The sequence below is a fragment of the Pomacea canaliculata genome, linkage group LG3 (assembly GCF_003073045.1).
Source record: "Pomacea canaliculata isolate SZHN2017 linkage group LG3, ASM307304v1, whole genome shotgun sequence".
Classification (NCBI taxonomy): Eukaryota; Metazoa; Mollusca; class Gastropoda; order Architaenioglossa; family Ampullariidae; genus Pomacea; species Pomacea canaliculata.
Window position 1 is genome coordinate 32,094,851 of NC_037592.1, and position 23,722 is coordinate 32,118,572.

At 35.8% G+C, this 23,722-nt stretch overlaps 4 protein-coding genes across 8 annotated transcripts in view; 2 read left to right on the top strand and 2 right to left on the bottom strand.

Moving 5' to 3' along the window:
- Positions 1–93: 93 nt before the first annotated feature.
- Positions 94–4,408, bottom strand: LOC112559309 (zinc finger matrin-type protein 2-like). Its single transcript, XM_025230437.1, has 6 exons — positions 4,183–4,408; positions 3,000–3,140; positions 2,533–2,603; positions 2,284–2,357; positions 1,878–2,023; positions 94–974 (listed from the first exon to the last, which is right to left on the bottom strand). The coding sequence occupies exons 1-6, from the start codon at positions 4,195–4,197 to the stop codon at positions 831–833; spliced, it is 591 nt and encodes a 196-aa protein (XP_025086222.1). The 5' UTR covers positions 4,198–4,408; the 3' UTR covers positions 94–830.
- Positions 4,359–13,788, top strand: LOC112559305 (protein FAM114A2-like). 5 transcript variants are annotated; one of them, XR_003098314.1, is made up of 14 exons: positions 4,359–4,489; positions 4,733–4,813; positions 4,951–5,591; positions 6,143–6,265; positions 6,811–6,983; positions 7,456–7,759; positions 8,703–8,873; positions 9,252–9,337; positions 9,494–9,568; positions 9,977–10,116; positions 10,297–10,369; positions 10,914–10,970; positions 11,337–11,508; positions 12,654–13,788. XR_003098314.1 is itself a non-coding variant. In XM_025230428.1 (13 exons), exons 3-13 carry the CDS (start codon positions 5,303–5,305, stop codon positions 11,436–11,438), a joined length of 1,593 nt encoding a protein of 530 aa, XP_025086213.1. In that variant the 5' UTR covers positions 4,359–4,489; positions 4,733–4,813; positions 4,951–5,302; the 3' UTR covers positions 11,439–13,787. The 5 variants fall into 5 exon arrangements, 4 of the variants coding, with proteins under 4 accessions (XP_025086213.1, XP_025086214.1, XP_025086216.1 ...); XM_025230428.1 differs by having other exon boundaries at positions 11,337–13,787; XM_025230429.1 differs by having other exon boundaries at positions 4,420–4,497; positions 11,337–13,787.
- A 415-nt stretch (positions 13,789–14,203) lies between these two features.
- On the bottom strand, positions 14,204–22,496 carry LOC112559306 (nucleoporin p58/p45-like). Its single transcript, XM_025230432.1, is given in 12 exon segments — positions 14,204–15,777; positions 16,094–16,289; positions 16,854–17,055; positions 17,226–17,305; positions 18,330–18,445; positions 18,448–18,503; positions 18,776–18,866; positions 19,643–19,768; positions 20,556–20,708; positions 21,035–21,187; positions 21,590–21,621; positions 22,427–22,496. Coding segments are annotated over 12 exon segments (1,575 nt in total). The 5' UTR covers positions 22,471–22,496; the 3' UTR covers positions 14,204–15,451.
- Positions 22,497–22,633: 137 nt separating this feature from the next.
- The window catches only part of LOC112559501 (myotubularin-related protein 6-like), a 48,108-nt gene continuing 47,019 nt past the window's right edge, over positions 22,634–23,722 (top strand). Inside the window, exon 1 of the mRNA XM_025230810.1 lies at positions 22,634–22,717. Within this exon, the coding sequence (XP_025086595.1) occupies positions 22,694–22,717 (24 nt within the window). The 5' untranslated portion in view covers positions 22,634–22,693. The remainder of the gene's footprint in view (positions 22,718–23,722) is intronic.

Here is a 23,722-nt window from a genome sequence, read left to right on the forward strand (position 1 = left end):
TTCCTTTCACAGGAGTGCTTATTAATGAACACAAAACATAAACTTTTCGGTTTGTTTTTTAAACACAAAGTTGTAATAACAGTTGAGGTTTTCTGGTTTGAGGAAATATTTAAGAATTCACTTAATCTTTGCATATGAAGAAAATTTTGCAATAAAATGTGAGAAATTGAGAATGATGACTTTTTTTGTCAAAATATAATTTCTTTAATTTATAGCCAGCCTAATTTTTACAGTACTTTTGGCAATGTTTCTTTCCCAATTTGTATAATGTGGAACAATTTTTAAATTAAAGAATGATTAGCATTTTCTCGATGCCTAAAGGCTAAATTAAAAAGTCTGAAATGTGTTATTCTTTCAAGCAATTTTCATGTCTCATGAACAATTTCAAGTCTACAATTCTTCATACATCTTCAGTGAACATCTAGCTTCCAAAATAGTTTCCTCATGAATGTCTTATAACTGCAAAAATGTCTTATGATTGCAAAAATCAAGCACTTATAAAAACATGATACATGAACATGCATCCCCTTCACATACAAAGCTTTTGCACATGCACATCCTCTTCTAAAAATTATTTATAATTGGACACTATAGACAAGTACTTCTTTGAAGAGTTATAGTAGTAGACTTTATTTCAATCAAGGGATTGTTACTTTTGTTGCCCACTCCACAGATACACCTGCCCACCCATCTACCATCTGCACCCCAAAACAACACACACGGACTCTGTGCCAACTTGCAGAAAACTGCTTCTGGCATGCACATATTTCAAAGCTTTCATGATAAGGTGATAACAGCACAACAATAAAATATCAATGATGATGCTAAGATCACTTTGTTTTCTTTGAAGATCCAAAGCCAGAGAAACCCATTAATGCAGCCATATCAGGATCACCATCAGCATCATCATCTTCATCAGCTTTCCTTTTCCGTTCTTTTCTCTTCTCCTTTTTGTGAGCCTTAGCCTTCTCTTCCTATAATTAAAATAAATCAGTTTATTAAAATAATAATCAGACTAAAACCAAGGATATCCAAATGATTCCATATGAAATTCATAGAGCTGACATGTCAAATTACTCATGTCAAGCAAATTCCTATCTCTGAAAACACTAATGTAATATAATGATAAATTTATGATCATAAGTAGGAAAAAGAAGCTAAAATATAGAACTCAAGCATAATTAGAAGATCAAGATTCAAGTATAGTTTCAACATTTCAAGCTTTGTTTTCTAAAGATACGATTTGATCATGGATCTAGAAATATCTTGCCCAGATAAAAAATAAATTGAAAAATAAATTTATTTGGCTAAAACTTGTCAGCTAAAATGGGAGAGGTTACAAGAAAGATTCTTTTTTAAAGAAAATCATCAGTATCTGCAAACACAAAAAAATCAGAAAGCAAATGCTTCAATTTCATAATAGCAGGAATGTTATTTTTCTCAACAATGATCAAATCTTTTTATATGCGTAGATAAATCTGATTTTACAGTCAGATAAATCAATTCATCAGTGAGGTCTTGCAGGTCTGTTTCTCAGAATGCTGTTTTCCAATATCTGTAATTAATAAATTTAAATAACGATCTTCTAAAGTATGTCACATAAATAATGATCTTTTAAAGTATGCCACATAATTTATAAGATATATATATTCATTTTTATTGTAAATGCTCTGCTGTCAAGGGGGATAGTTTGCTCACAGAAAAATGTAATGTAAATATTAAAATTCTTGAACCTTACACAATATTTATCACACTTTCTGCAACATTCAGTTACTATTCTTAATAATTACAAATATTACTGACTGTTAAAATTTGAATTAATCTGATGTTTAACCTTCCTTCTTGGATGAAAGGCACTCGTGATTATATCTCCTTACCTCTTCTTTGATTTCTTTCATTCGTTCTTCAAAATCATACTCTTTCTTCTTCTCCTCCTTCTTTTTCTTGTTCATTTCAAACCGCTGCTTGACTTGATCAAGAGAAGACCTCTCAATTTTCATAGACATTCCCAGGTTTCTCTGATCTGTTCAATAATTTTTTTCTATGCTAAGAAAGTCATTTCTAAGGACAACAGAAGATCAAATTATATGAAATATTCTTGAATCTATTATAAAGCAACAATTAACTAGTATTAATAAGGATTTAATGGACTTGTATCATTTTATTAATTTTAGTTTAAAATATGAACACATTTACATAATGAACAGTAAATATAACTGAAAATGAAAAAAGTAAATAATCAAATTCTATTTTTTTTAATTGTATAAAAAGAAACATCCTTACGCTTTTTGCCATTGATGTGATCCAAAAAATTAATGGAGTCTTTGACCACACAATCACACACATTGCAGTAGTATCTGAACAACAAAGTAATGTATAATGCCAGTCATTTGAATCAACTTTTAAATGAAAATAAAAACAAATAGGAGGAAAACTTTATAATCTTGTGTATTATCTGTTTTGGTCCATTTCATAAAAAAAGCTTTACTTTTTAACCTGAAAATTATTTTCCATGACTAATTCTTTGCTCACCCGCCCTGCTGGGATGCTGGAGTGGTTTTTGTGATAACAACAGATTTTCCAAGCTTGGAGTCGAGATCAACCTGGGAACAACAAACCATCTTTTATGTTATGTGATTAAATATTTATTTGCACTTAACTATTTACCAAGTTTTCCCGACTAAGCTGCCAATTCACTGGCTGACATGTGTATAATGATCATCAAAGTAGACCTACAAAGTTATTAAATAATAAAAGCTCTTGTTCGACATCAACCTTCAGTTTATGGCGAAATGTCTTTACAGTAGAAATATCACTAGACATTCTTTTATAGCATACTGAATGGTTGTATTTTACAAATATGGAAGGGATGTTGCACACTTAGTACACTCAAGTTACAGCAAATTAAGCCCAAAGACAATCTCTTGGTGAATGGACATGGTGCATAAAAATATTAACTTCTGAGAACATGATACTCATAAAGTCTAACATTTTATTACCTTATAATCTCGTGGCTTTAGTAGCTCTCTTCTTACTGGAACGTCTTTATCTGGTTCTTCATTTTCACGGCTGAGTCTCTCCTTCGCCAGTCTTTCATATTCCTCTCTGTCCCACTTGCGGCGGTGATCAGCAACTGGATTCTGGACAAATAATTCGACTTTTTTTCTTATACAGAATATGGGTAAAGTCCCAGAATAAACTCTTTGGAGAATAAAATTTCAACAATTATTTTAAAGAAATATAGTTTACAATGACACTTAAAAATGATACTCTCTATGACTTAAATGACTGGGCTACATCATAGCTGCCCTGTATGTCAATGTATACTAAAAAGGAGTGGGATGCAAAATGTTTCCCCAATAACTGTGTAAAGCTCAGTGCAAGATACTGTTTCCCAAAATTTGGGCAAATACCACCTTACCACTCACAAGATAGATGCCTACAAGCATCACCATGCACAAAACAGAGGTCAAAATCTTGAGATCACATTTGTACACAGTGATGTCTCAACAACATATGGTCCTTGCTCTCCCAATGACTCAGGCTTTGAAAGTACACATCCTATAAGTAACCTGAAGCATTGTTACAATAAAAGGTCCATGTAGTACTCTATAAAAATAGTAAAATAATATGTTATTCAGTGCAAACTAAATTAGCAGGTAGGGCATGCCATTATTGTATGAGAAAAGAACAATCTTTTCCTGAGGGTTACTGTTTCAGTGAAAAATGCTTTTGCCAATGTTGCCAATAACACTGTAAACTGGATCTATCCAGGTGTGGGAAATCACATCTACCACTGAACTTTTCCTAATCATTATATCATGAAGCGATGCATAGCTCGTTCTGGTCCTACGCTACACTCATAGGTATTGCAAAACAATTAATCAGCTGAAACTTAAGGGGGTGCGTGCGTAACAGTTTCCGTTCATTTATTATTATATTAGCAATATTAATAGTAATGTCAGGACGAAAGAAAACAAGTCGAACTCAAATTAATGTATTCCAGTCTGGTACTGTAGTTAAATGTAAATGCCATTTATAGAATTCGACTCTATCGAGATTTCCGAAGACATCTATTTGTGTTTTTATTAAACAAAAATACAATTTCAAATTTTAAAAGAAGTCTATCAAAATAATTGTAGTCCAATACAAAATGTAGAGATTTGACAGTCAAGTACTTACTTCGTATGCCGACATGACTGAGAAAGTCTTCAACAATAGATCAACGGCTGACAAACGTGCTCCAGCTATGTAGATGAACGTATTAATAATTACACAACTACTATACAACAAGTACAGTAAAGATTACACATATGTATTATTTTTTTAAACTTATATGTACCAGTATAAGTAAAACTAAACTAAGCTTCGATATTTCACCACGTTCGAACAATCTGAATCTTCGAAAAGCACTTCCGATGTCAACAACTGCAGACTTCCGGCCAAGTTTGACGTGGAACGAAACAACTTTTGACTGACGGTTTCGCATGTAAAGAAGTTCGTTTTTTACGCTAGAGCTAACTGCTTAAGCGATTATTTTAGGTATTTAACTGCTATCAAAACAATTATCCGAAGTATTCATCTATCTTATTCATTTTTATTAATAGTAATGTCTAATGATATAAATAACAAAATCGTGATTATTCGTTGTTGATAAAACGGACAAAGAAAACCCACACCAAAGCAGATATATATCTGAACATTTTCATTATTGTATATTTCATTTTTTAAGGGTTAAACAATATGTCTGCTTCGGACGAAGAAGATTTTGCCAGTGCTGAAGAGGGTGAGGAAATCAAAGGAAAAAAGCCAGGTGAGCACTCATGTGTTATCAAACTTTATAAATGAGTGTGTAGTTTAACTTTCTTGCTGGTAATATTAATCTCCAGTGTTTGTAATTTTATAGGTATGTCATAAATCTGAAAATAATTTTTAACATTTGCGTTGCAGTCAAGAAAGGTGCCAAGGGAGAGCAAAATAGACCTTCATCTGCTAAGGGAAAGCAGTCAAAACGATCTACTGGTGATAAGCAAGGAAAGCAGAAAAAGAAAGAAGCAGAATCAATTAACAAAGAAACACCGCGAGTTGGTGAAACAGCGAAAGGTAGCGTCAAAAAGTGTTGGAAGAACAGAAAAGCAGAGTATCAGAGCCAGCACAGGCCACACACCCCCTCAGCTCAGAAGACCACAGCACTGATAATAAACCTGCAGTAGCCCCTGCCAATGCTCTCAAGGAAATAATAGGTACAACACATAGTAAGGAAGTAACAACTAGTTCTTCTAGAAATATTGTACAAGAACCAATGAAAGGCACTGTTCCAGAGAATGTTTCTGGAGAAGATGAGATGAATTCTGAAATTTCTGCTGTAGCTGCAGGAGACACGCAGCAACAGCCTCAACCTAAACTACAGCAAACTGAGTCAGAGAACCCATCAGTGCAAGTGATTTCACGAGATGCTGGTGATGCAGTGGCTGCAGAGGACGAAGGGGGCCAAACAGATGCCAAGAGTGATGAGGGCTGGAGTTGGGGATGGGGGTCTTCCTTTATTAATGCAGCAACATCTTCTCTGGAGACTTTCACTTCTCAAGTTGGTAAGCACCTTCTTACTGCACAGACCTTCATTTTACATTTATATAATACCGTAAAGCCTGCCTTAGTTTTCAGATGAAACTTTTCCTGTTTTAATTTTTTACTCATATTTGAACCTGCATCACCTTTTTAATTGGATCACATGCACTTGTGGTAAAAATTATGGATGACTACTCAACTTTCAAGATTGGTTAGTATTATTTATAAATGTTATTATGCATTGTTCCTTTTGTGGTAGGTTTCTGTTTGAACCACGATCCAGATAATTACAAAGCAGACCAGACCACATATACTAAGACTTAAGACTTTTTGTTACCATTGAGATTAATAAGTTGTTCATTTGTCATTTAATACAAAAATATTATATCCTATTTGCATTTATAATTAGATTTACTAAAGTTTAAAGTTCAAAGTTTAGCTGTGCATGGAGCTGCATGAAATAATGTTGACCAATAATCCTTCATAAGATTTAAATAACAGATAATAATATTTTACATGTTTTGAGGCTAGAATGAATGTCATTCATTTTAATATGAGACTAATGATGATGTAGGTGAGGGGTTAGCAACTATCATTGACACCGTAGAGTCGAGTCTTGGAGTTCCTGATCCTCAGGAGCTTGCCCAAGCTGAAGCAGCTGTAGAAAAAGCCTCGGAACCCAATGGCGCTGAGAGAGGTATACAAATAATAAAAGAGACTTTTCTCCCTAGTAATTATAGAATTTTTTTATATACACAAGTCCCACGAACCATCTCAGGAACCAAACAAAACTTAAGTTTTACAGCCATAGATTGTTATATGTTCATAAATTCTGTTTCCTTTTTATCCACTGTCTCCCTGCTTTGACCAAATGAACCTAGTTTATGTGAGAATGATGCCTGCAATATTTCACGAAAATACCTCAGTGGAAATGTAAAAAATTAAAATAAAAATATTAAAAGGAAAATTTTAGTCTTCTGGATTTTATCTGGTTTGATGTAAGAAATTCATGACTTTTGCATCATAAGCATCGCAGGCTGTGCTCTTTTGATTTTGATGATGGTTACATCTGAATGCTTTGATGGTTGCATATATTGTTGCCCTAGGCTGTTTTGATTCTCTTAACTGTTTTTACTTGTGTGTTTGTGAACTGTTGGTTCATTTTTCCTCTGAGCACAGTGCATTGAGCTTGTCTCTTCTTAGCTCACAATGAGCTTTGAAAATCCTGTTATTATTATACAGTAGAAGGAACAGCGCAACCATGTGAAAAAGAAAGCACAGATAAAGGGAAGAGAGAACTAGTTCAGAATGAAAAGGGAGCAGAGGTACAGGCAGGCAACCGTCTTCTTGAAGAGGAAGTGCAGGAAAAGAGTAGCTGGCTTTCAGGCTGGGGGATGTCCAGCCTCACCTCCATGGTAAGGACATTTTTGGATTTTTCCACTTTGCATCTTAGGAGTGAATATAAAACCTTTCAGTGTTTTGTTAGTGCTGCAGTGCACTGTTACTTAGAATATGTCAACCACTTTTGATACTTGTTGATCACATATGTACTAGAATACAGCTGGGGATATTTAGTCAACTATGCAAACTGGGGACAATCCCCAGGTATAGAGGTCTTCAGTTTCTAAAAGTCAAACTTTTATACAATTGCCTGTTTTTCTTCACATACATACATGCACAAACACTCGTGTATCTGATCCAAGTCAGTTCACATAGTAATTTAGCAATGCCTGAGTCAAAACACTTCTTCATATGATTAAATAAATTTTATTAGCATCTGCATTATTTGTAATGGTGTTTATTAAGAAGTGCCAAAAAACATTGATGTATGACTAAGTTAACTGTATACACTGTTTGCTTGATGCACCATTTTTAATTTTATTGAAGGGCAAATCGTTGGTCAACAAAAGTCAGTCACTGATGAACTCTGGCTTTGAAAAGGCAGAAGTTCTGGCTGCAGGAGGCCTGGATATCCTTGAGACCATTGGTAAAAAGACATACACCACCCTGACAGAACATGACCCAGGACTGCGGCGAGCGCGAGAGTTTTTGCACCTTCAAGGAGAGAAACCCAGCTTGTCATCTGTGTTAAAAGAAGCCCAGGAACAGGCAGAGAAGCAGGCAAAGCTAGACGAAGAGTTCAAAGAAGCTCTTAAGATCAACTTTGGAGCTTTGTTTGAAGATAATCAAGGTGATACTGAAAGAAGTAGAATATATGATTGCAAGAAGAAGCAGAACATGATGATATGTTATTTCTAGTTAACCCAATAAAGCATGTTCATAAAAAAAAAAGAGATTGAACATAAGCCAGCCATAAAAAGTCAAAAACAATGTGGATATTCTATATTCTAATTGATACATAAATTGTACACCTTACTTAAAAGTGGCTTAGTGTTATTGATGTTGGTACTTCAGGCTTATTGATTAATTTTCACACACAGAAAGGAACTTGTTTTTGGCCTGGCAGCCTTCATATCATTCATGTTTTGTAACAAGGATGTTTACAATCTCAACATGAGTATCAGTTTTGTTGATCATTCTTAGTGTAAAAGAAAGATAAAAAGAGAGAATTCTTTTTTAAAAAAAGACATCATACTAACTTTCCTTGACAAGTGAAATATTTATTATATCACTTTAATATTCAATTTTTTTTTTTTTAAACCATGGATGCTGCTCAAGGCAAAACAAGCAAACTTTTAAAACTTGGGTAGAAATAATTTGCATACTAGATATTAACTAGATAGTGTTTATTATTAAGTAAAATGAACCAACAAGATATGTGGCCAAGTGTTTGTAGGCCAACTTTTGGTACTACATTATTTCTTTTCTTATTTTTGAGAAATCCCCTGCAGATCTAGATATGGTTTTGTTTCGGTTTATTCATATGACAAAGTCTGGACAAATTCTGAACATCAGCATTGTTTTTTTTTATGGACTAGGAAGTAAATTTTCTCAGCAATATTGAAAGTTGAATAAATTTAGTTCAGAGTAAATAAAACATTTGCATGCTGAATGATGTATCACAGCTTTTTTTGCATTCTGTGAATTAAATCCCTGGCTAGATTAGAGATATTAAATACTATTAAATGTGTTGTTGAAAAGTCTAAGACAAACAGTGCTTCTCTTCTTACAAGGTTTTGCACATTTGGAAGCTCTTGAAATGCTGTCCAACCAGAGTGAACGAAAAGTGCAGTCTTTGCTGTCACACATGGCAGATGATGATCTGGAGTTAGTGCGGCCACATCTGGTTGAGATCAAAGATGTTTTTCAGCAGTTGGGAGAAGTACAAGAGAAGGAGACAGCAGGTGAGCAGAAGAGTTTGCTAGTGGAAGCATGATGTTACTCCAGGATTTCAGGCAAACAACAAATTTGCAGGCACCTATTGTGCAAGGTTTCCCTCAGCAGCTGCTTGCTCTGGATGTTGGTCATGTTCCCATTCCAGCTCCACTCCCACAGCATCCTTGTTTTTTGTTTGCTTCATGTTATATCATGTTTATCGTTAACAAGCTTCAAGTTGTATCATGCTTATAATTAACAAGAGTCATGTTATATCACTTTATTGTTAACAAGCTAGCTTCTAACTTGAACATGACATAAGATCCTTGTCTGATGCAGCTCTAGTAGTCTCTGTTGCACAATAAAATTAAATTCCCAGTATTTAACAGTCAGTATATTTCTTTCAGATGAGTTGGAGCATGACTTCAGCAAACTGGTGACAGAAAATCTTTCTGAACTCCACATGGGAACAACCCCAGACAAACTCAACCAGGTAAATGAGTTGTCTGCCACTTTTTAGCTTTTCCTATAATAGCTTAAAAATATGCTTTTATGTAGCCTTTGCAGAAGCTGTGTCTTTCATAACAAAATTTTTACATAAGAATCTGGTGTCAGTGTCAGCTAAATTTTGATACTTATTTTGTAACAGGTTCAGGAATCTGTACGACAGTGGATTGCTGACTTTTACTCCCATGAGGATCATGGTAAAATCTCTGATGTCAAGGTTCGTGAAACCATTACCACTTGTTTCATTCAGAGATCTTTGGACCTGTATAAGAATGGTTTGTTGTTCATGATTGTAATCTAGATGCTTCTCTGCTTCAAAGCTTTCTTTCTTAGCAAAATGTTGTTACACATTTGTGGTCAGTTTGGTCAGACTAGCTGAGGTCAACACACTCAGCATGGCCAGCAGCAATGAAGCAAAAGAATAGCACGTGTGATGAGTGAATGCCATAATTTTTTTTCTTTTTATTTGTTTGTTTTTACTTTTTTTTTTTTTATATTTTGCTATGATGAAACTGTAAACTTTTCTTATGTATGAAAATCAGTTGTCCTATGATCAGCAGCAAGGAGAAAGATAAGGAATATCATGAGCGGATGATGTATTAAAGACAGAAAACATTTTGTTTAGGAGGTACAGCAAAGAGCTATCCAGTCACTAGCAGAAGTGACAGCCAAAGCAGTTGAGCAATTTCACAAGGCTGGGGAGCTGGTTTTGTTGCAGAATGATGCAGAGAAGAGTTGTGTTCATCGAGCTAAGAGCTTAGCTAGGTGAGATGCTGCTTAAGATCTGGTTACCCCTCTTTCATTGTCCCCTTTCCATGCATTTCTATTTTTGGGGGATGCAAGTGCTTGTGCAGTTTATATATATTAAGGCCATAGTGAATGTGGGAGTTTTGTGTTTACAGTTTTCTTCTCTGATGTGGCTGATACTAGCATGCTCACTTGCAGGCTGGCTCAGGTGTTGGTGACAGAGGTGGATATCCTTGCTACCAAATTTTCCGAGTGCCTCAACAAAATTGCTGTGAGTGTCTTCATCAAATCAAATTTCAGCATGGAAGATTTTTGATGAATGACAGGTTTTAATGGTAGGTTAGCTTGTTCTTCCATAACTGCCGTCCACAACACTGTGCAGCTGAAGGGTTTCCAAAATAACAAGATTTGGAAGGAAAACTCGTAGAAACAATTTTGCCTTTCACAGTTACTCAAGACAAACCCTGTAATATTTCTAAATCTTTCTGTTTATTTGATGCAGAACACAAAAGATGATGAAAGTAATGTAGCAAAGATGACAAAGTTAACCACTTGATCCTGGCTACATAATTGTGTTGCTTAGAGAACATGTATGTGTAAATTTCAAACTTGCCTACCTGCATGACTGCCCATCACATTTAGCTTATGCAGATTTTACCAAATCGTCAGGAATATGACAGGGAGGGAAAGATGCTAGAGTGTGCGTGTTTGTCACTTTCATGTCAGAGATCACATCAGAAAGTCCTCAACTTCTTTGATTACTTGTCACACATGAGTTCTTGTCATGAGTAATGTAGTGTCAGTATTTCTGACAGGAAGAGAAAAACATCGCGGATGAAGTGAATCCCATGGTTACAAATATCTATTTGGAGGTGAGTTGTCTCAAGTTTTAAAATGTTTTGCACTCAACAAGCTATTTTTAGACTCAGTATATTCTATCATACTGTAAAGAATTGAAGATTGTCAGCATTTAGCTTCTATAGATGTTTTCTAACAGTGTAAGCCATTCTGGTATACTGTGGGTACCTTTATAAGGATGTTGCTTTTTATCAGCTCAGAATGAAGAATGGGTTAAAGAAACTGTCATAGCATATACATCAAACACAACTCGCATGCCTGCTTCATTGCATTTTATCAGCATAAGCTCCACATATACATTGTCTCAATTGAATTTTTAGAGAATAACTTTTGCTGTCATCATGTTCCTGTTAGGCTCCTATGTGTCCTTTTGTGCGCAGGCCAGCAATGCTTGCGGCTACATTCAGGATGCTTTTCGACTGCTGCTGCCCGTTCTTCAGCATGCTGCTTTGCAGTCAGCTGTAAACAAGAGCCTGTCTTAGTCTATGGCCAAAGCACCAGCTTTTGTGTCGTACAAGTTCAGCAGTGGGACATCTGGGAATTTTATCTCAGGTGTGTTAAAGGAGTCATGCAGAATATCATCTTGCAGATGTTGACATCTATCATGGGCTGATTAATCTACTAACCTGCTCATGAATATCTGCAAGCAATCTTCAGATCCTGTAGCCTGGCTGTAAAGCTTTATGAAACATTTCTGACCAGTCCAGCATTTTTGGAATACTTTGGAAGAGTACTTTAACCCTTCATTAAAATGGTAAACTTATGGGCATTGCAGAAACCTGCAGGTAACATTATGAACTATATGTGTATGTCCTAGAATTTGCACATTATAAATAAGTTTTGTGCAATTTTTTTATGCCATTGCATCGTTGTGATGTTTGAAGAAAGGCTGTGGTGGGGGGTTGTGATATTATTAAGGGCATAAAAGTTCTGAGGTGACATGTTGAAGACTTTTAGCATTTCATCAGTTAAAAACATTTTTGTTAAACCACAGTGGAGATGTTCTGTTGCTTATGCTGGGATGTACCATATCCTGCACTAGTTTATGGTGGCTTTTTAAACTAGAGCAGATAAATCAGCATATATCATTTTGAGGTATGAGGTATGCAAAAAAAAAAAAAAAACAACCTAAAATCAAATCAAAATCTTACAGTTTTAAAATTTTGCCATGGGCATATATATCTGGACTGCTTGCTGATATCAACTCTTAGCTTGTTGCAAAGTTGTAGACTGTCAGCTCTTGAACCATTTAGCAGTTTAAATCTGCTTAATTTAATATCACAATACTGTGATAAATTTGTTAAAGATATTCTTAAATTGGCAATAGACACATAATAAATTATGACTTAGTTACTTTTTATTTCTATTTTGGCAAAAACCTTTGAACTTCACTTCACATCACATTAGAGCGAATAAACTGAAAACAACAGATCGTAAAGTTTGAGCTTTTGTACATCCACCAACATGAGAGTTCACATTGTCTGCTTTTCTTCTTGATGGTGACAGTTTAACCAGGAGCAAATTTGTTCTTTGGACTCATTCTAGATTTTAACACAAAAAAATTTATCTGCAAACAGTCTAGGAGAGAGATATGTCCATGACATTGCTAAACATGGCCTGGTAAAACTTGTAGTCCAGCCTACTGTTCGAGTCCACCCTTCTGACTTCATCTTTTTTTTTTTTTTTTTTTGCTGCAGACTTGTCCAAAGTTTTAAAATGGGAATAAAAATTTTCTTTACAAAGGCAGGCAAGGAAATCAAGAACTTTCAAATGATGCTGTGGTTCTGTGTATCTATGTTGAACTTCATCTGCTTCAGAGTATAAAAAAAAAAAAGTATCATTAAAAAGAAAGGTGGAGGTTTTCAGTGCACCATTTTCCGTTCATTTAGTGGCTCGCTCATTAGAAGTAAACTGAAAAATTTTTTTTTACCAAATTTTGATTTGGTCACAACTGTGAACTTCTGATAATTTAAATCATCACAGATTGTGAAAGTAAATGCAATAATGTTGAATGATCTTTGGTGTTGTATAGGGTTTGGGCCTGTAAGTTTTTTTTTTTTCTGATGGCTAGAGTAATGGCATCCAAGACATGCATGCTAGCTGGTTTGATGCAACGTACTTCTAGCTGAGGAGCAGGTACCTACCTCCATAAAGAGTTGAGGAAGGTAAAGCAGAAAGGGAGAAGAGATGGTCATTACCCTCACAAAAGCTGGCCCTAAGATCAGTGAGGGCTCTAACACTTTACTGCCCTAAGACCAAAAGGTCACAGGCTTGCCTTTAGAGGTCTGCATAGGAATGTGACAGCATAGCAATTTCAAGCACATTTGTTAATATTAGCCCATCTCTTTTTTGTGGGGTAATTATTTGCACAAGACAGAACTGCTACTTATTTCATTTTTGTAACTATAGCATTTTTCCTTTTAGTTTCTTGTAAGCCAAAATTGTTTTATTACGGCACACAATATATCCTAGCTTCTGCTGTCTACAGTCATTAAAATTCATGTTTCCTTTGTCATCACCTGTTGACACAGTAGCTGTCAATATTCAAAATCAATGGGTTCAGTGTATTAAGACTGTTACTTGGTTTAACCTGTCTAGTATCCTGGAAAAATGTAAATAAATACTGAAGGATTTTTTTTCTAAAACATTTAATAATTTCCTAGCTGGCCCTTAAAAGAAAACTTATTTTTGAAGTATCATTTCAAGGAATAGGCGCAGTTGAGTTAGAAGTATCTAAATGTGAATCTTAAAAGCTTCCAGGTGATGCCAGTGAAGCATATTCATAGCCACATTTATGAGCTGTACTATTGTAAATAAATATCAGTAAGGTTTTGTGCTTTTATATTGTCTTTGAAGTGGATGTTGTGCATGAGTACCTTCTTCAAATGTCTACTGAAATTTCTCTTAGTTTAGGAAGCACATCAAGATAGACTTACTGACAAGCTCACCAATATATGAAATGGCAGCAATTCATAATATTAAATGTCACCTTTTTTGCGCTCTGAACTATCAGAATTTATTTTGCAAATAATGGGCACAATTCTGCAATGGTGCCAAAATATGGAGCTGCCAATGTTAAACTATACGGGAACAAAGCTTCCTACGGTAGTCTTGAGTTGCAGCCTCCCCATAAAACACCAACACCTAACCAGTGCTACGGGTATTTTGGACAAAATCTTGACCACAAAAATAACAGTTACCAAGAATAGCATGGCTGAATTCACTTACTTCCACTAAAAACAACAAATAAAAGTACAAATATTTATTTCAATACATGGATATCATATTACATATCACAGCACACATACTCAAAGCTACAACTATGTAGCAGGTTGATTTAAATAAAAAACAACTTTGTATTAAGTCCTGCAAGACTTCATTAAAGGCAGCTTGTACTGTTTTGACAGGAGAAGGCCATTGGAGTCGGGCACTATAGAAGAAGGTACAAATCTGCTATTCCAGTCACTATCAATGACACAGCAGGGACAAAAGGCTGCCAGCTTTGGGTACCTTGACATTATTGATGGGAGGCTCTGACATAGACCATGTTACAAAAAGGTCCATCAAAAACTGTACCTTCAGCAGAAACTCAAAAATATCAATGTCAGCATGGGAGTGCTAGAGCAGTGTACAGGCTGCTCATTATGGCCAGTGTGGCTTGCTGGCAAAAGGGTGTGAACATGGCACGCAATACAAATCAGAATGAAATAGCCACTCTCGGGATGACCTGTATTTTCATGTTGTCAGAAGGCAAGGCCACCCAGAGTACTGCTGACCCCACCTGCCCTCTCCTACCCAGGATTCAGCTACCTTCTGGCACATGATATAAAGTGCCATAAGCATTTAGTAATGTGTACAAGAGGTTTTTCATTAGCAGCCATCTCAAAAGGACATACAATGACAACAGTTTTAAGTGACAGCTGTGAAAGATATAACAATACCATACTGTTTTTAAGTCATATTAATTTGTTATGTCATCTTGTCAAATGTTTGTGTGCCAAAAACAGGGTTTTTTTATGGTATCTTACCCAGACAATAAAGACTGAGAGACATTAATGATAGCAGTTTAAGTAATGATAAACTGAAAAAGTGCAGATCCACAGCACGCAGACCTTTAAAAATTTTTGAAAAATTGAATTCATGATTACTCAATATCTCACCAATAGCAAAGCTATATTTAAATACTGATTGTAATTAAAACAAAGAGTAATGCTCTTCACTGGATGAAAGTCAGTCTTTTGAAAGTAGTCAAACATGTCATACAACATCAATCAGATGTACTGGGTACAAATGTAAAGACAAAATTCTTATATAAGAAAGGCAGACATTCATCACAGATAAACATCATTTTCATCTGCTGCAATTACAATCTGCAATCAGCGATCATCCTTTTCCCAAGATTTGATCTGTAAACCAACATACTTGCATCAAATTAAAAAGAACAAAAAACTGGTGCTTTCAGGGAAGGGAAAAATAATTTTTAAAAAATCCAAAGTTATCTTTTCCCTCGCTTTGCACCCTGAGGTGGCTTCTGCAACATGAAAGGTTGCTTTGTAGCTGCAGACATATTGAGGGTAGTGCTAGCTGTGTTGTTGAGGGAATTGAGGGTGCTGGTTAGGGTGCTGCTGTTGCTGCTTCCTGCTGCTCCAATGCCAGAACTATAGGAGAATCCTGCACTTGCCTGAGCTACTGGTTGTCCTAGAATGGTTGTACTACTTGAACTAGATCCCAAGTGTGAAAGTCCACTGCTCAAGCCTATGCCCCCGGTGCTGGGCCATGCTGAACTTGAGCCAGTCCTAAGTAAGCCAGCCACTGGGGGTCCTACAAAAATATCAAATGAGAGAAGACTATGGTTTGAATTTTTACAGAGACAAACTTTAATCTTTTCTATCACTTTATCCAAATTCAGGTCAAAGGAAAAAGAAAGTGCAAAACATGCATTTACTGCCTTATTATTTTCAGAATGAATTTTTTTTTAAAATAAGGTGGTAGGACTGGGATGGGGGGAGAGGGGGGTGATTGGTGTGTAGGGAAAAAGAAGAAAAAATAAAAAACTTTTCCAAAATAAATTAAGTGCTACCTAACATGTATTTGTGAATTTGCTCCCATACAAAATCAACAAGTCATAACCACATACCATGAGGCTGCTGTTTGGTTAGAATGGATGCCATTGCTGCTGCAGCAGGGTTAGCGACACCCGGAAAAGGAGTTGGACCAGACGTGTCTACAAGTCGACGCTGAGAAGGCCGAGAAACAGGCTTTGTGGACTGAAAAATGTCTTTTGTGTCACCATGAAACACTCGTCGGTATGTTATAAATTGCTCTTTCTGACCCTGTTGCAAAAAAGTATAAATAACCAACACATGAAATGGATTGTGCCTCTTCCTCATCCTCAAAATATGAAAAAAAGTACCAACTGCACTACACAGGAGGATCACAGATAGTGCCAAATAGCAAGCAGGCTAACTGAAAACAGTATTTTATGGTTAGCTGCTATAAAAAAACGTGCTGCTATTAAAAAATGTGTAATGAGATCAACCAAGGAATTCACAAAATTTTTCCCCATAGGACCACAAGGACCTTTATCTTTATGTAATCCAGAGAATCTTCTTGCTGTTCAGTTTGGTTTTTATGTCTTCACTACACTGATAAAATCAAGGTTAATTTGCACAACACATGGTGTTCCAACAGAAGATTATGGCGAAACACACCAAGGCATTTATGTACATATTTTTTATTTCTTCCTGCAGCATATGAACTTCCATCTTTTTCCGAAGTTAACCCAGACATTAAACTTGGGTGTGGTAAGAGAGTAAGACCTGGCAGATCTGAAAATGTCACAAATATATAAGCTACTAATGATAGCTGTCCGATTTTCAGTGTGTCTCTTGAATTACCTTGATGGCTTCATGAACTTGCTGCAGCTGTGCAGCCAAGGCTACGAAAGATTCATGCAAGCGCTTGATAAGTGTGAAAATTTCTGCTGGGGAGTTGCGGGCTGGTTGGTGAAGTACAGCAAGGTGATTCTCCAGCATTTCGATCTGTTGCCGATAGGAAACCATGCGGCCTTCAAACTGCTCAACCAGCTGCTCAAAATACCTGTTCAGAACCAAAGAATTATAAAAATGTACTTTTTTTTAACGGGATATAATGCAAATATTGAGTATTAAAACTTCTAATTGAAACACTTCTGAAAAATTGTAGGCTTTAAATTAAGTATCTGTATTACTTATCTTCAAAAAAAAAAAAAAAGAAAATGTTTCACCTACTCATTAGGTGCTGTGTTTTCATACTGCAGCCCTGGAGGTATATCTTTTGTCCGCTGCGCCATTTCTGCATTCTTCAGCTCCTGCAAAAGACAGATTAAAAATTCTAATAATCTGAGTCAGAATATGAGAGAAAAAGCTATAAACGCATCAGGTCTAGTTGATCTAAAGCAAAAGGAATCAACCTAGAGCTTTAAAATGAGTGAATATAATATAAATAAAGTTAACGTATATAGCTTCTGACACCAGCCATATGGGTATCCTCATGGCACTCTACAAAGAATAATACACACAAACAGGGACACACACAATATAACATTCAAGCATGTTGTATATAGAATGCCATGTGGATGAACAATATTTAGCCAGAAGTTGCTCCTATCCACACATTAGTTCTAGTCATAGAACAGATCAAATAGGTGCAAGTCTTTTCTTTTATTTTTTGTCTGCAGAATGCCTCTTAAAAAACCACTACTTCATAGGCCATCAGAAAGGAAAGAGTGCAAATCCACTGATATAATACATTTAACTTGTCATTATTTTTCATCCATATGCATTCATATATTGTTTTGGTTTGGTGCATCATGAACTGTTGAAACACTGCTTTAATCTTCTGCAGAAAATAATATTATGGAAGATAAGTTTATTTCTTTCTTACAAAAGCACTAAATCAATTCAACTGATCACAATAATCAAAAATGACAAATGGACTGGTGGAGCATCTTTCCACAGATTAAGATGTTTGGGAGTTAATTCTACAGCTTGTGGTTCAGATCTACGAAGTCATTAATCTGTGATAAAAACAGATCAATGCACACTTGTCAATAGCATAGTCTAGTCCATGGATCTGTGTGACCTCGCTGATAAATTGGGCAAAGAAACCATTATGGTGAGATACAGGAGGCAAGCAGTCGATGGGATAATCAAAAACTCAAGATGAAAACCAAAAGACACAGTCAAGCAAACAGTTCAGCAGAATGGCAAAGAAGCATGTATCAAATAACTGGCATGAAACTCATAATAAGTCAAACTAGAAAATCACAAATATAGAGAGCTAGCCCCCTCACATCGTTAACAGTTAAGGACTGTAAATCAGGGATAGATAACCTTTGTCATCTCAGCTTTCAGCTTCTCCAGTGTACAGGCATTGCGCTGCAAGCCATTGGAGACAACAGAAAGAAGTTGCCTCAGAGCAGCAATGTCTTCCTGAACACGCAGCATGGTTTTGATGACATGTGCACAATGTCTTCACGGACTGCCTTCTCTTCTTTCACATACTTCCTACATGATATTAAATAAGTGTTAAGTCAAACTTGGTCAAACTGATGCCAGCAACATGTAAGCAGAGGCTGAGAAACTGACTTTTCAGACAACAGGCAAGAAGGGTTTGAAAAAAAAAAATGATGTTGAAGAAATAAAACTTTCTCAAAGAATGCTTATTTTTTTAACTTAGCAGGTCTGACTAGCAAATCTGACCTTCTTGATGACTTTTTATAAGTCTTCAAGCCAGAGGGAACATCTGAATGTTAACTGTGGTACTGTAATCTACTTACTGCAAGTCATCAACTGTTAAGACCAGCTGATCTGGGATAAGAGTTTCCTTTAAAGCTTTGCCATCACTGCCAAGACCTCCTCCAGATATGCCTAGGGGATATAAAAAAAAAATTTAGATGACTGTTCTAGTTTATCTTCGAGCAGGACAAAATTAAGACCAGACAGACCCTTATATCTATGTTTTGTCAATGCTGCATAAAAATGTGATGGCACTAAGTTAAGGAAAATGTGGTAGACTGAACACAATGTAGGTTGTTAATTTTATGCCTGCTCTTCATGCCGAACATCTAGGCAAACTTTTACTGTCAAAACCCAGCTCAACCATCTGATTTTCTTCTGTTTTTATTTTTTTAGACATAAAATAGTTTTTAACCCATAGGCCATCAAGTTTCAAGTGGCTTTATGACACAACTATTCAGCCTTACAAACACTTCTTTAAAAGTCATATGTATGTGTGTGTAGCAGATATAGTGGGACTCAAAAAAGTTTCCCTAACCATGGAACTTGAGTGTAGTCTGTCATAAGAATTGGCCTTTGTCACTGGTACTAGATTTATGTAAAATTGGGCATCAATTCTCTAAATTTACACATTTACTAGCAATCCAACTGTTTCAATCCCTAGAGTACCTGCTCATCTGAAATTGCTGCTTTATAATTAACACATGGAAAGGCGACATAAACACTCATGCATTCCAGCCATGCAAGTTATACATGCGCAATTCAGTTTGTCAGCATACTGATGTGAAATTTAGAAACAGATACCAACTGACTAGATTGCGACTTACTAAGCAAAGAATCTCTGCATTAAGAGCATTATGATGTTTTAAAAATATTATGGAATCTGAGCAGCAACAAACATGCTTCACCTGAATTTGAAGCAGATATTGCTGGGTCTGCACCACCCAGGCCGGTCACAGAAGCTGATGTAGTTACAGTGTTAAAGATGCTGCCTGCTGAAGTGGAAATTGCTGTTGATGCCAAAGGAATTCCTCCTGAAGCAGTAGGAAGAATAAAAAATATCAAGAGTGAACTCATATCCTGCCACCAGGAACAAAATGTTCTGCATTGTTCTAGTCAAATTTACTGCTTACATGTCATGTAGTTGCAGTTTCTAGCATAATCCAGGCACACAAGACATGTAGTTTGACATAAAAATACAAGCAAAGACAAGAAATGCAGACAAACAATAAATAACAAAAGTGTGAAGGAATTAAAAGATATGAAAATGACCAAATGGAAGAAAAAAAAAATGTAGCAGCGAAGGCAGCTGAATTTACAGCACTAGTAGGATATTCAGCATATATGCATATGCATACACAAAGGCTGGAATATATTAAAGACCTCAAACCTTCTGAAGTGAGCAAAAGCCAAAGAAGAAATTATGCTAAAAGGTAAGTCAAGAGAACATAAAGCTGACATTAGTTTGACATTCGAATATTTCTTAAAATATAAAAAAATGGATTGCCTTAAAATTTTAATATCTCATGTCATGAAGGCTGCAACCAGCACTTAAAGGTCAACACAAGTGAACAATTATTTTTATATCAATATGTTTTATTTGGTTATGTCTTAACTTTCAAAGTGTCAAAATCTGAGTAAACAGCTCTTTATATTTACAGGTAACAAGTAAGAATTAGAGAGAGAGGTCAAATTATCATTTTCAGCAATATCACATGGGCAGACTGGATGACACCTTATCAGCATGTAATTTGACAGCTTTCTCTTCTTGCAGTCACCTCTGCACAGAAGACAGGAAATAGGAAATATTAGGCTACTAACCTAAATTAAATCCACCAAAACCACCTGTTGTGGTAGTGCTTGTTCCAAGTGTCAAACCCGCTGATGTGATTCCTGAGGTGGCTGGCGTGAATCCAAAACTCAAGCCACTGGAGGTGCCAGACTGTGTAGCAGGAGCCCCACCAAATGAAAGTCCTGTAGATGTTTAAAAGTTCTCAAAAATGGCTTTGGTGGAATGAAAGAAAAATGGAAGACTTATCTTTATATTAAGGGAGGGCCAAAAGTTTCTGGCATGAAAAGATTAATCTCATTTCTGACCCCAACCATGAAAAAATTACATTCCTGGATGGGTAATATTTCAGGAAAAATTAGACAAAAATTCCTTATTTCATTCACTATTGTAATGCAACTTTTTCTTTTTAAAAAATGCCAGTAAAAGATAAGTTTTCCTTTCTGACAGCAAAAGAACAAATGATAAAACACGAGTTGTGGAGAGATGATGCTCTCCAAAAAGTAATTACCCGATCCAAAAGAAAATCCTGTGTTGGCTGTAGTAGTTTTTACAGGAACATTTAAGGTAGAAACCGTGGTGTTTTCAGCTGTTTTTGGTGTGAAACTAAAGGAAAGTCCTGAATTGGATGTACTAGCAGCTGTCTGTGTTTGCAATCCAAAAGCTGTAGAAGTAGGAAATTATTAAATAATTTCATTAGAAATAAGAGGGCTGCAGGTTCAAAATTAGCTCCATCTAGCTGCCAGAAAACTGTCCATCTAGTTCCAAAAGGGAAGCTAATTTAATTTAGCAGTTCATCACCTTTCACAACCAAGATTTCATAGGAAGTTTTCTCCACCCTCTCCATTTAAACTTTTGTAAAGTTTAAACATAAAAATCCATGCAAAGGACACACTATGTCACTCTTATCAAATACAAAACAGTATGCACATGTATTATTATCACTGTAAATGATGTCAGTAATAAGTTAGCAGCAACATTCACAACAAATGTGTTGATTTGTTTCTTTAGAATAGATAAACTATAACATTTAGCAGGATTTATCATGATTTTTGCCTGTACTCACCAGGTGTAGATGACTGGGTACCAAACGAAAATCTGCACCAACAGAAAATAGTTACCTCTTTATTGTCTATTTCAGTCCACAAAAGGAATAGAAATTTTCTAGCTCCCATAAAAATAAGACTACTACAACTAAAGCCATCCTCAATCAACTGCATGGTTACATTCACATTCAAACAACTTAAACATTATGTTTAGTGTTGTGTGCTATGGATAAGAAAACCAAGGTTTATTTTCCAGTCCTGTTCAAGAATGATATTGCATTTGGTAAAAAGGACTTGGCAAAAGCACTCTTTATGGCGACTAGTTGTTTCTATCTGTGGCCGATCGAGGGTGGCAATTAGCAATGGTCTAACAGGTGGGAGGGGTCTATCACAATGCTGACAGCTTTATGTATCACTTAATGGTCTTTGTGGAAAGCCAGACCCAGTGACCTGTCTGGAACTCCAAGGCATTATCTCTACACACCAAAATCCACATCTTCAATGCAAACGTAAAGTCAGTTTTTCTATAAAGATCTGAGACACTGCGTGTGACAAACACCATCACCAACAAGATTAAGACATTTGTCAACAGATGTCTGCAACACATCCTCAACATCAGATGGCCTGAGATCTCCAATACAAACCTGCATGCTCACTACGAGTGTCAGTGTGCGAGACACAAATCTTCTATTTATTATTATTCAACATCATACATAAATTCGTATCATAATGAGATCAAAAGGTCTTTTGAAAATATGGCACAATTAATATAATCTCATTTATTGCATTTAAGCAAAGAGATTAAAAGTGTGCAAATATACGTATTTTAATAACATAAAATTTAAATAATTGAATACCCGCCACTGCCGACGCTCGGACCGACGTTTACTTCTGACGCCATTTTCCCTCGTGGTGCTAAGGTCAAGGTTGAACACTCTTCAATACTTTCGATAAACATGATGATTACTCAACATTTTAATAAAAATCTATTTTTATGCACACGTTTTGTCTTTTTACTTCCTTTTATGAACAACTTTTCAAAAAAGTTTTGAAATCAATTTCTAGTGATGGGAGGAACCGTGATATGTAGTCTGCTTCCTTTCCTGTGTTGAGGAAGCGTCAACATGGAGAGGATAAAGACCCCGAAGGTAACATTTTAGTTGCTCATAAATTGCTCCTGTCTTGCACGTGAGCTTTCCATTTATTTATTTATTTTATTTTGTTTTATCTGTCTTCCGAGGGCATTGAGACATTATTCTGAAAAATGGAATGTCCATTTTTCGACGGTGAGTGTGAAGTGCTTCAGTGTCAGCTGGTGGGCAAGGTAATCTATGCCCCTGTCGCAGTGAACGCGCTACGTAGACGGCATTTTATGATAATGTAACAGAAATGATTTCTTTCCATGTTGTCGATTTCTTATAAAAATGTTTCGTGAAATGAAGGTGAGCAGTGATTTATTTGGTAAGGTTTTTTTTCCCTGTAGGAAATGTTATTGTCGTTCTTCATTATTACCTTAGCTTTTCCCCAGCAGCAAAGGAATATTGGCTACAGGTGGGGGACATGTCTTGAGTATCCGGGGGCCATGTGGCAAAATGGCGTCCGACCCATAGCGAAAGTGAAACCGGGCCGTAACAACGGGGTCATGTCGGTTTTACCTGTGAAACAAGCGTGGGACGCTTCTCTCCCCCTTGTGACCGCTAGTCAACCCTGATTGGCTCATGGGTACGTCCCATCTTTTTTTTTTTTATATATCCCACTATTTATATCTTCAGATTATTGGTATTTTTAGGGATTTTCGGCATATCCTGATTTACATATTTCTAAATCAAGACATGCCAAAATTCCTAAAAAAATACCAATATCAAATGGATTAATAATTTGTGTATTTTGCAATAATTATATATATATAACAAGCAGCAAAAGAGTGCACAAAAGTGCAAAATGTTATAAAAAAACAAACAAACATGATTTGTTATTTATTGGCGTTTATTGAGGTAAAATAAGGATAAAAAGCAAAACTAAAAAAATTTTTTTTAATATAAAATTTTTTTTTTAAAGCATTGTCTCATTTGTATACATAAACAATTTATCATTTATCAAGGTAAAAATATTATCACAAATAAGGATAAAAAGCAAACTAATAAAAAAATAAT

What these genes read in the sequence shown, in the direction of transcription:
- LOC112559309 (XM_025230437.1), bottom strand. An exon ending in TAAAGCCACGAGATTATAAG is followed by an intron (nt 2,604 to 2,999) that starts GTAATAAAATGT and finishes TGTTGTTCCCAG; the next exon opens with GTTGATCTCGACTCCAAGCT. An exon ending in TGAAAGAAATCAAAGAAGAG is followed by an intron (nt 975 to 1,877) that starts GTAAGGAGATAT and finishes TTTTAATTATAG; the next exon opens with GAAGAGAAGGCTAAGGCTCA.
- LOC112559305 (XM_025230428.1), top strand. Translation starts at nt 5,303, where the DNA reads ATGAAAGGCACTGTTCCAGAGAATGTTTCTGGAGAAGATGAGATGAAT. An exon ending in ACAAGAGAAGGAGACAGCAG is followed by an intron (nt 8,874 to 9,251) that starts GTGAGCAGAAGA and finishes TATTTCTTTCAG; the next exon opens with ATGAGTTGGAGCATGACTTC. An exon ending in CGAGCTAAGAGCTTAGCTAG is followed by an intron (nt 10,117 to 10,296) that starts GTGAGATGCTGC and finishes GCTCACTTGCAG; the next exon opens with GCTGGCTCAGGTGTTGGTGA.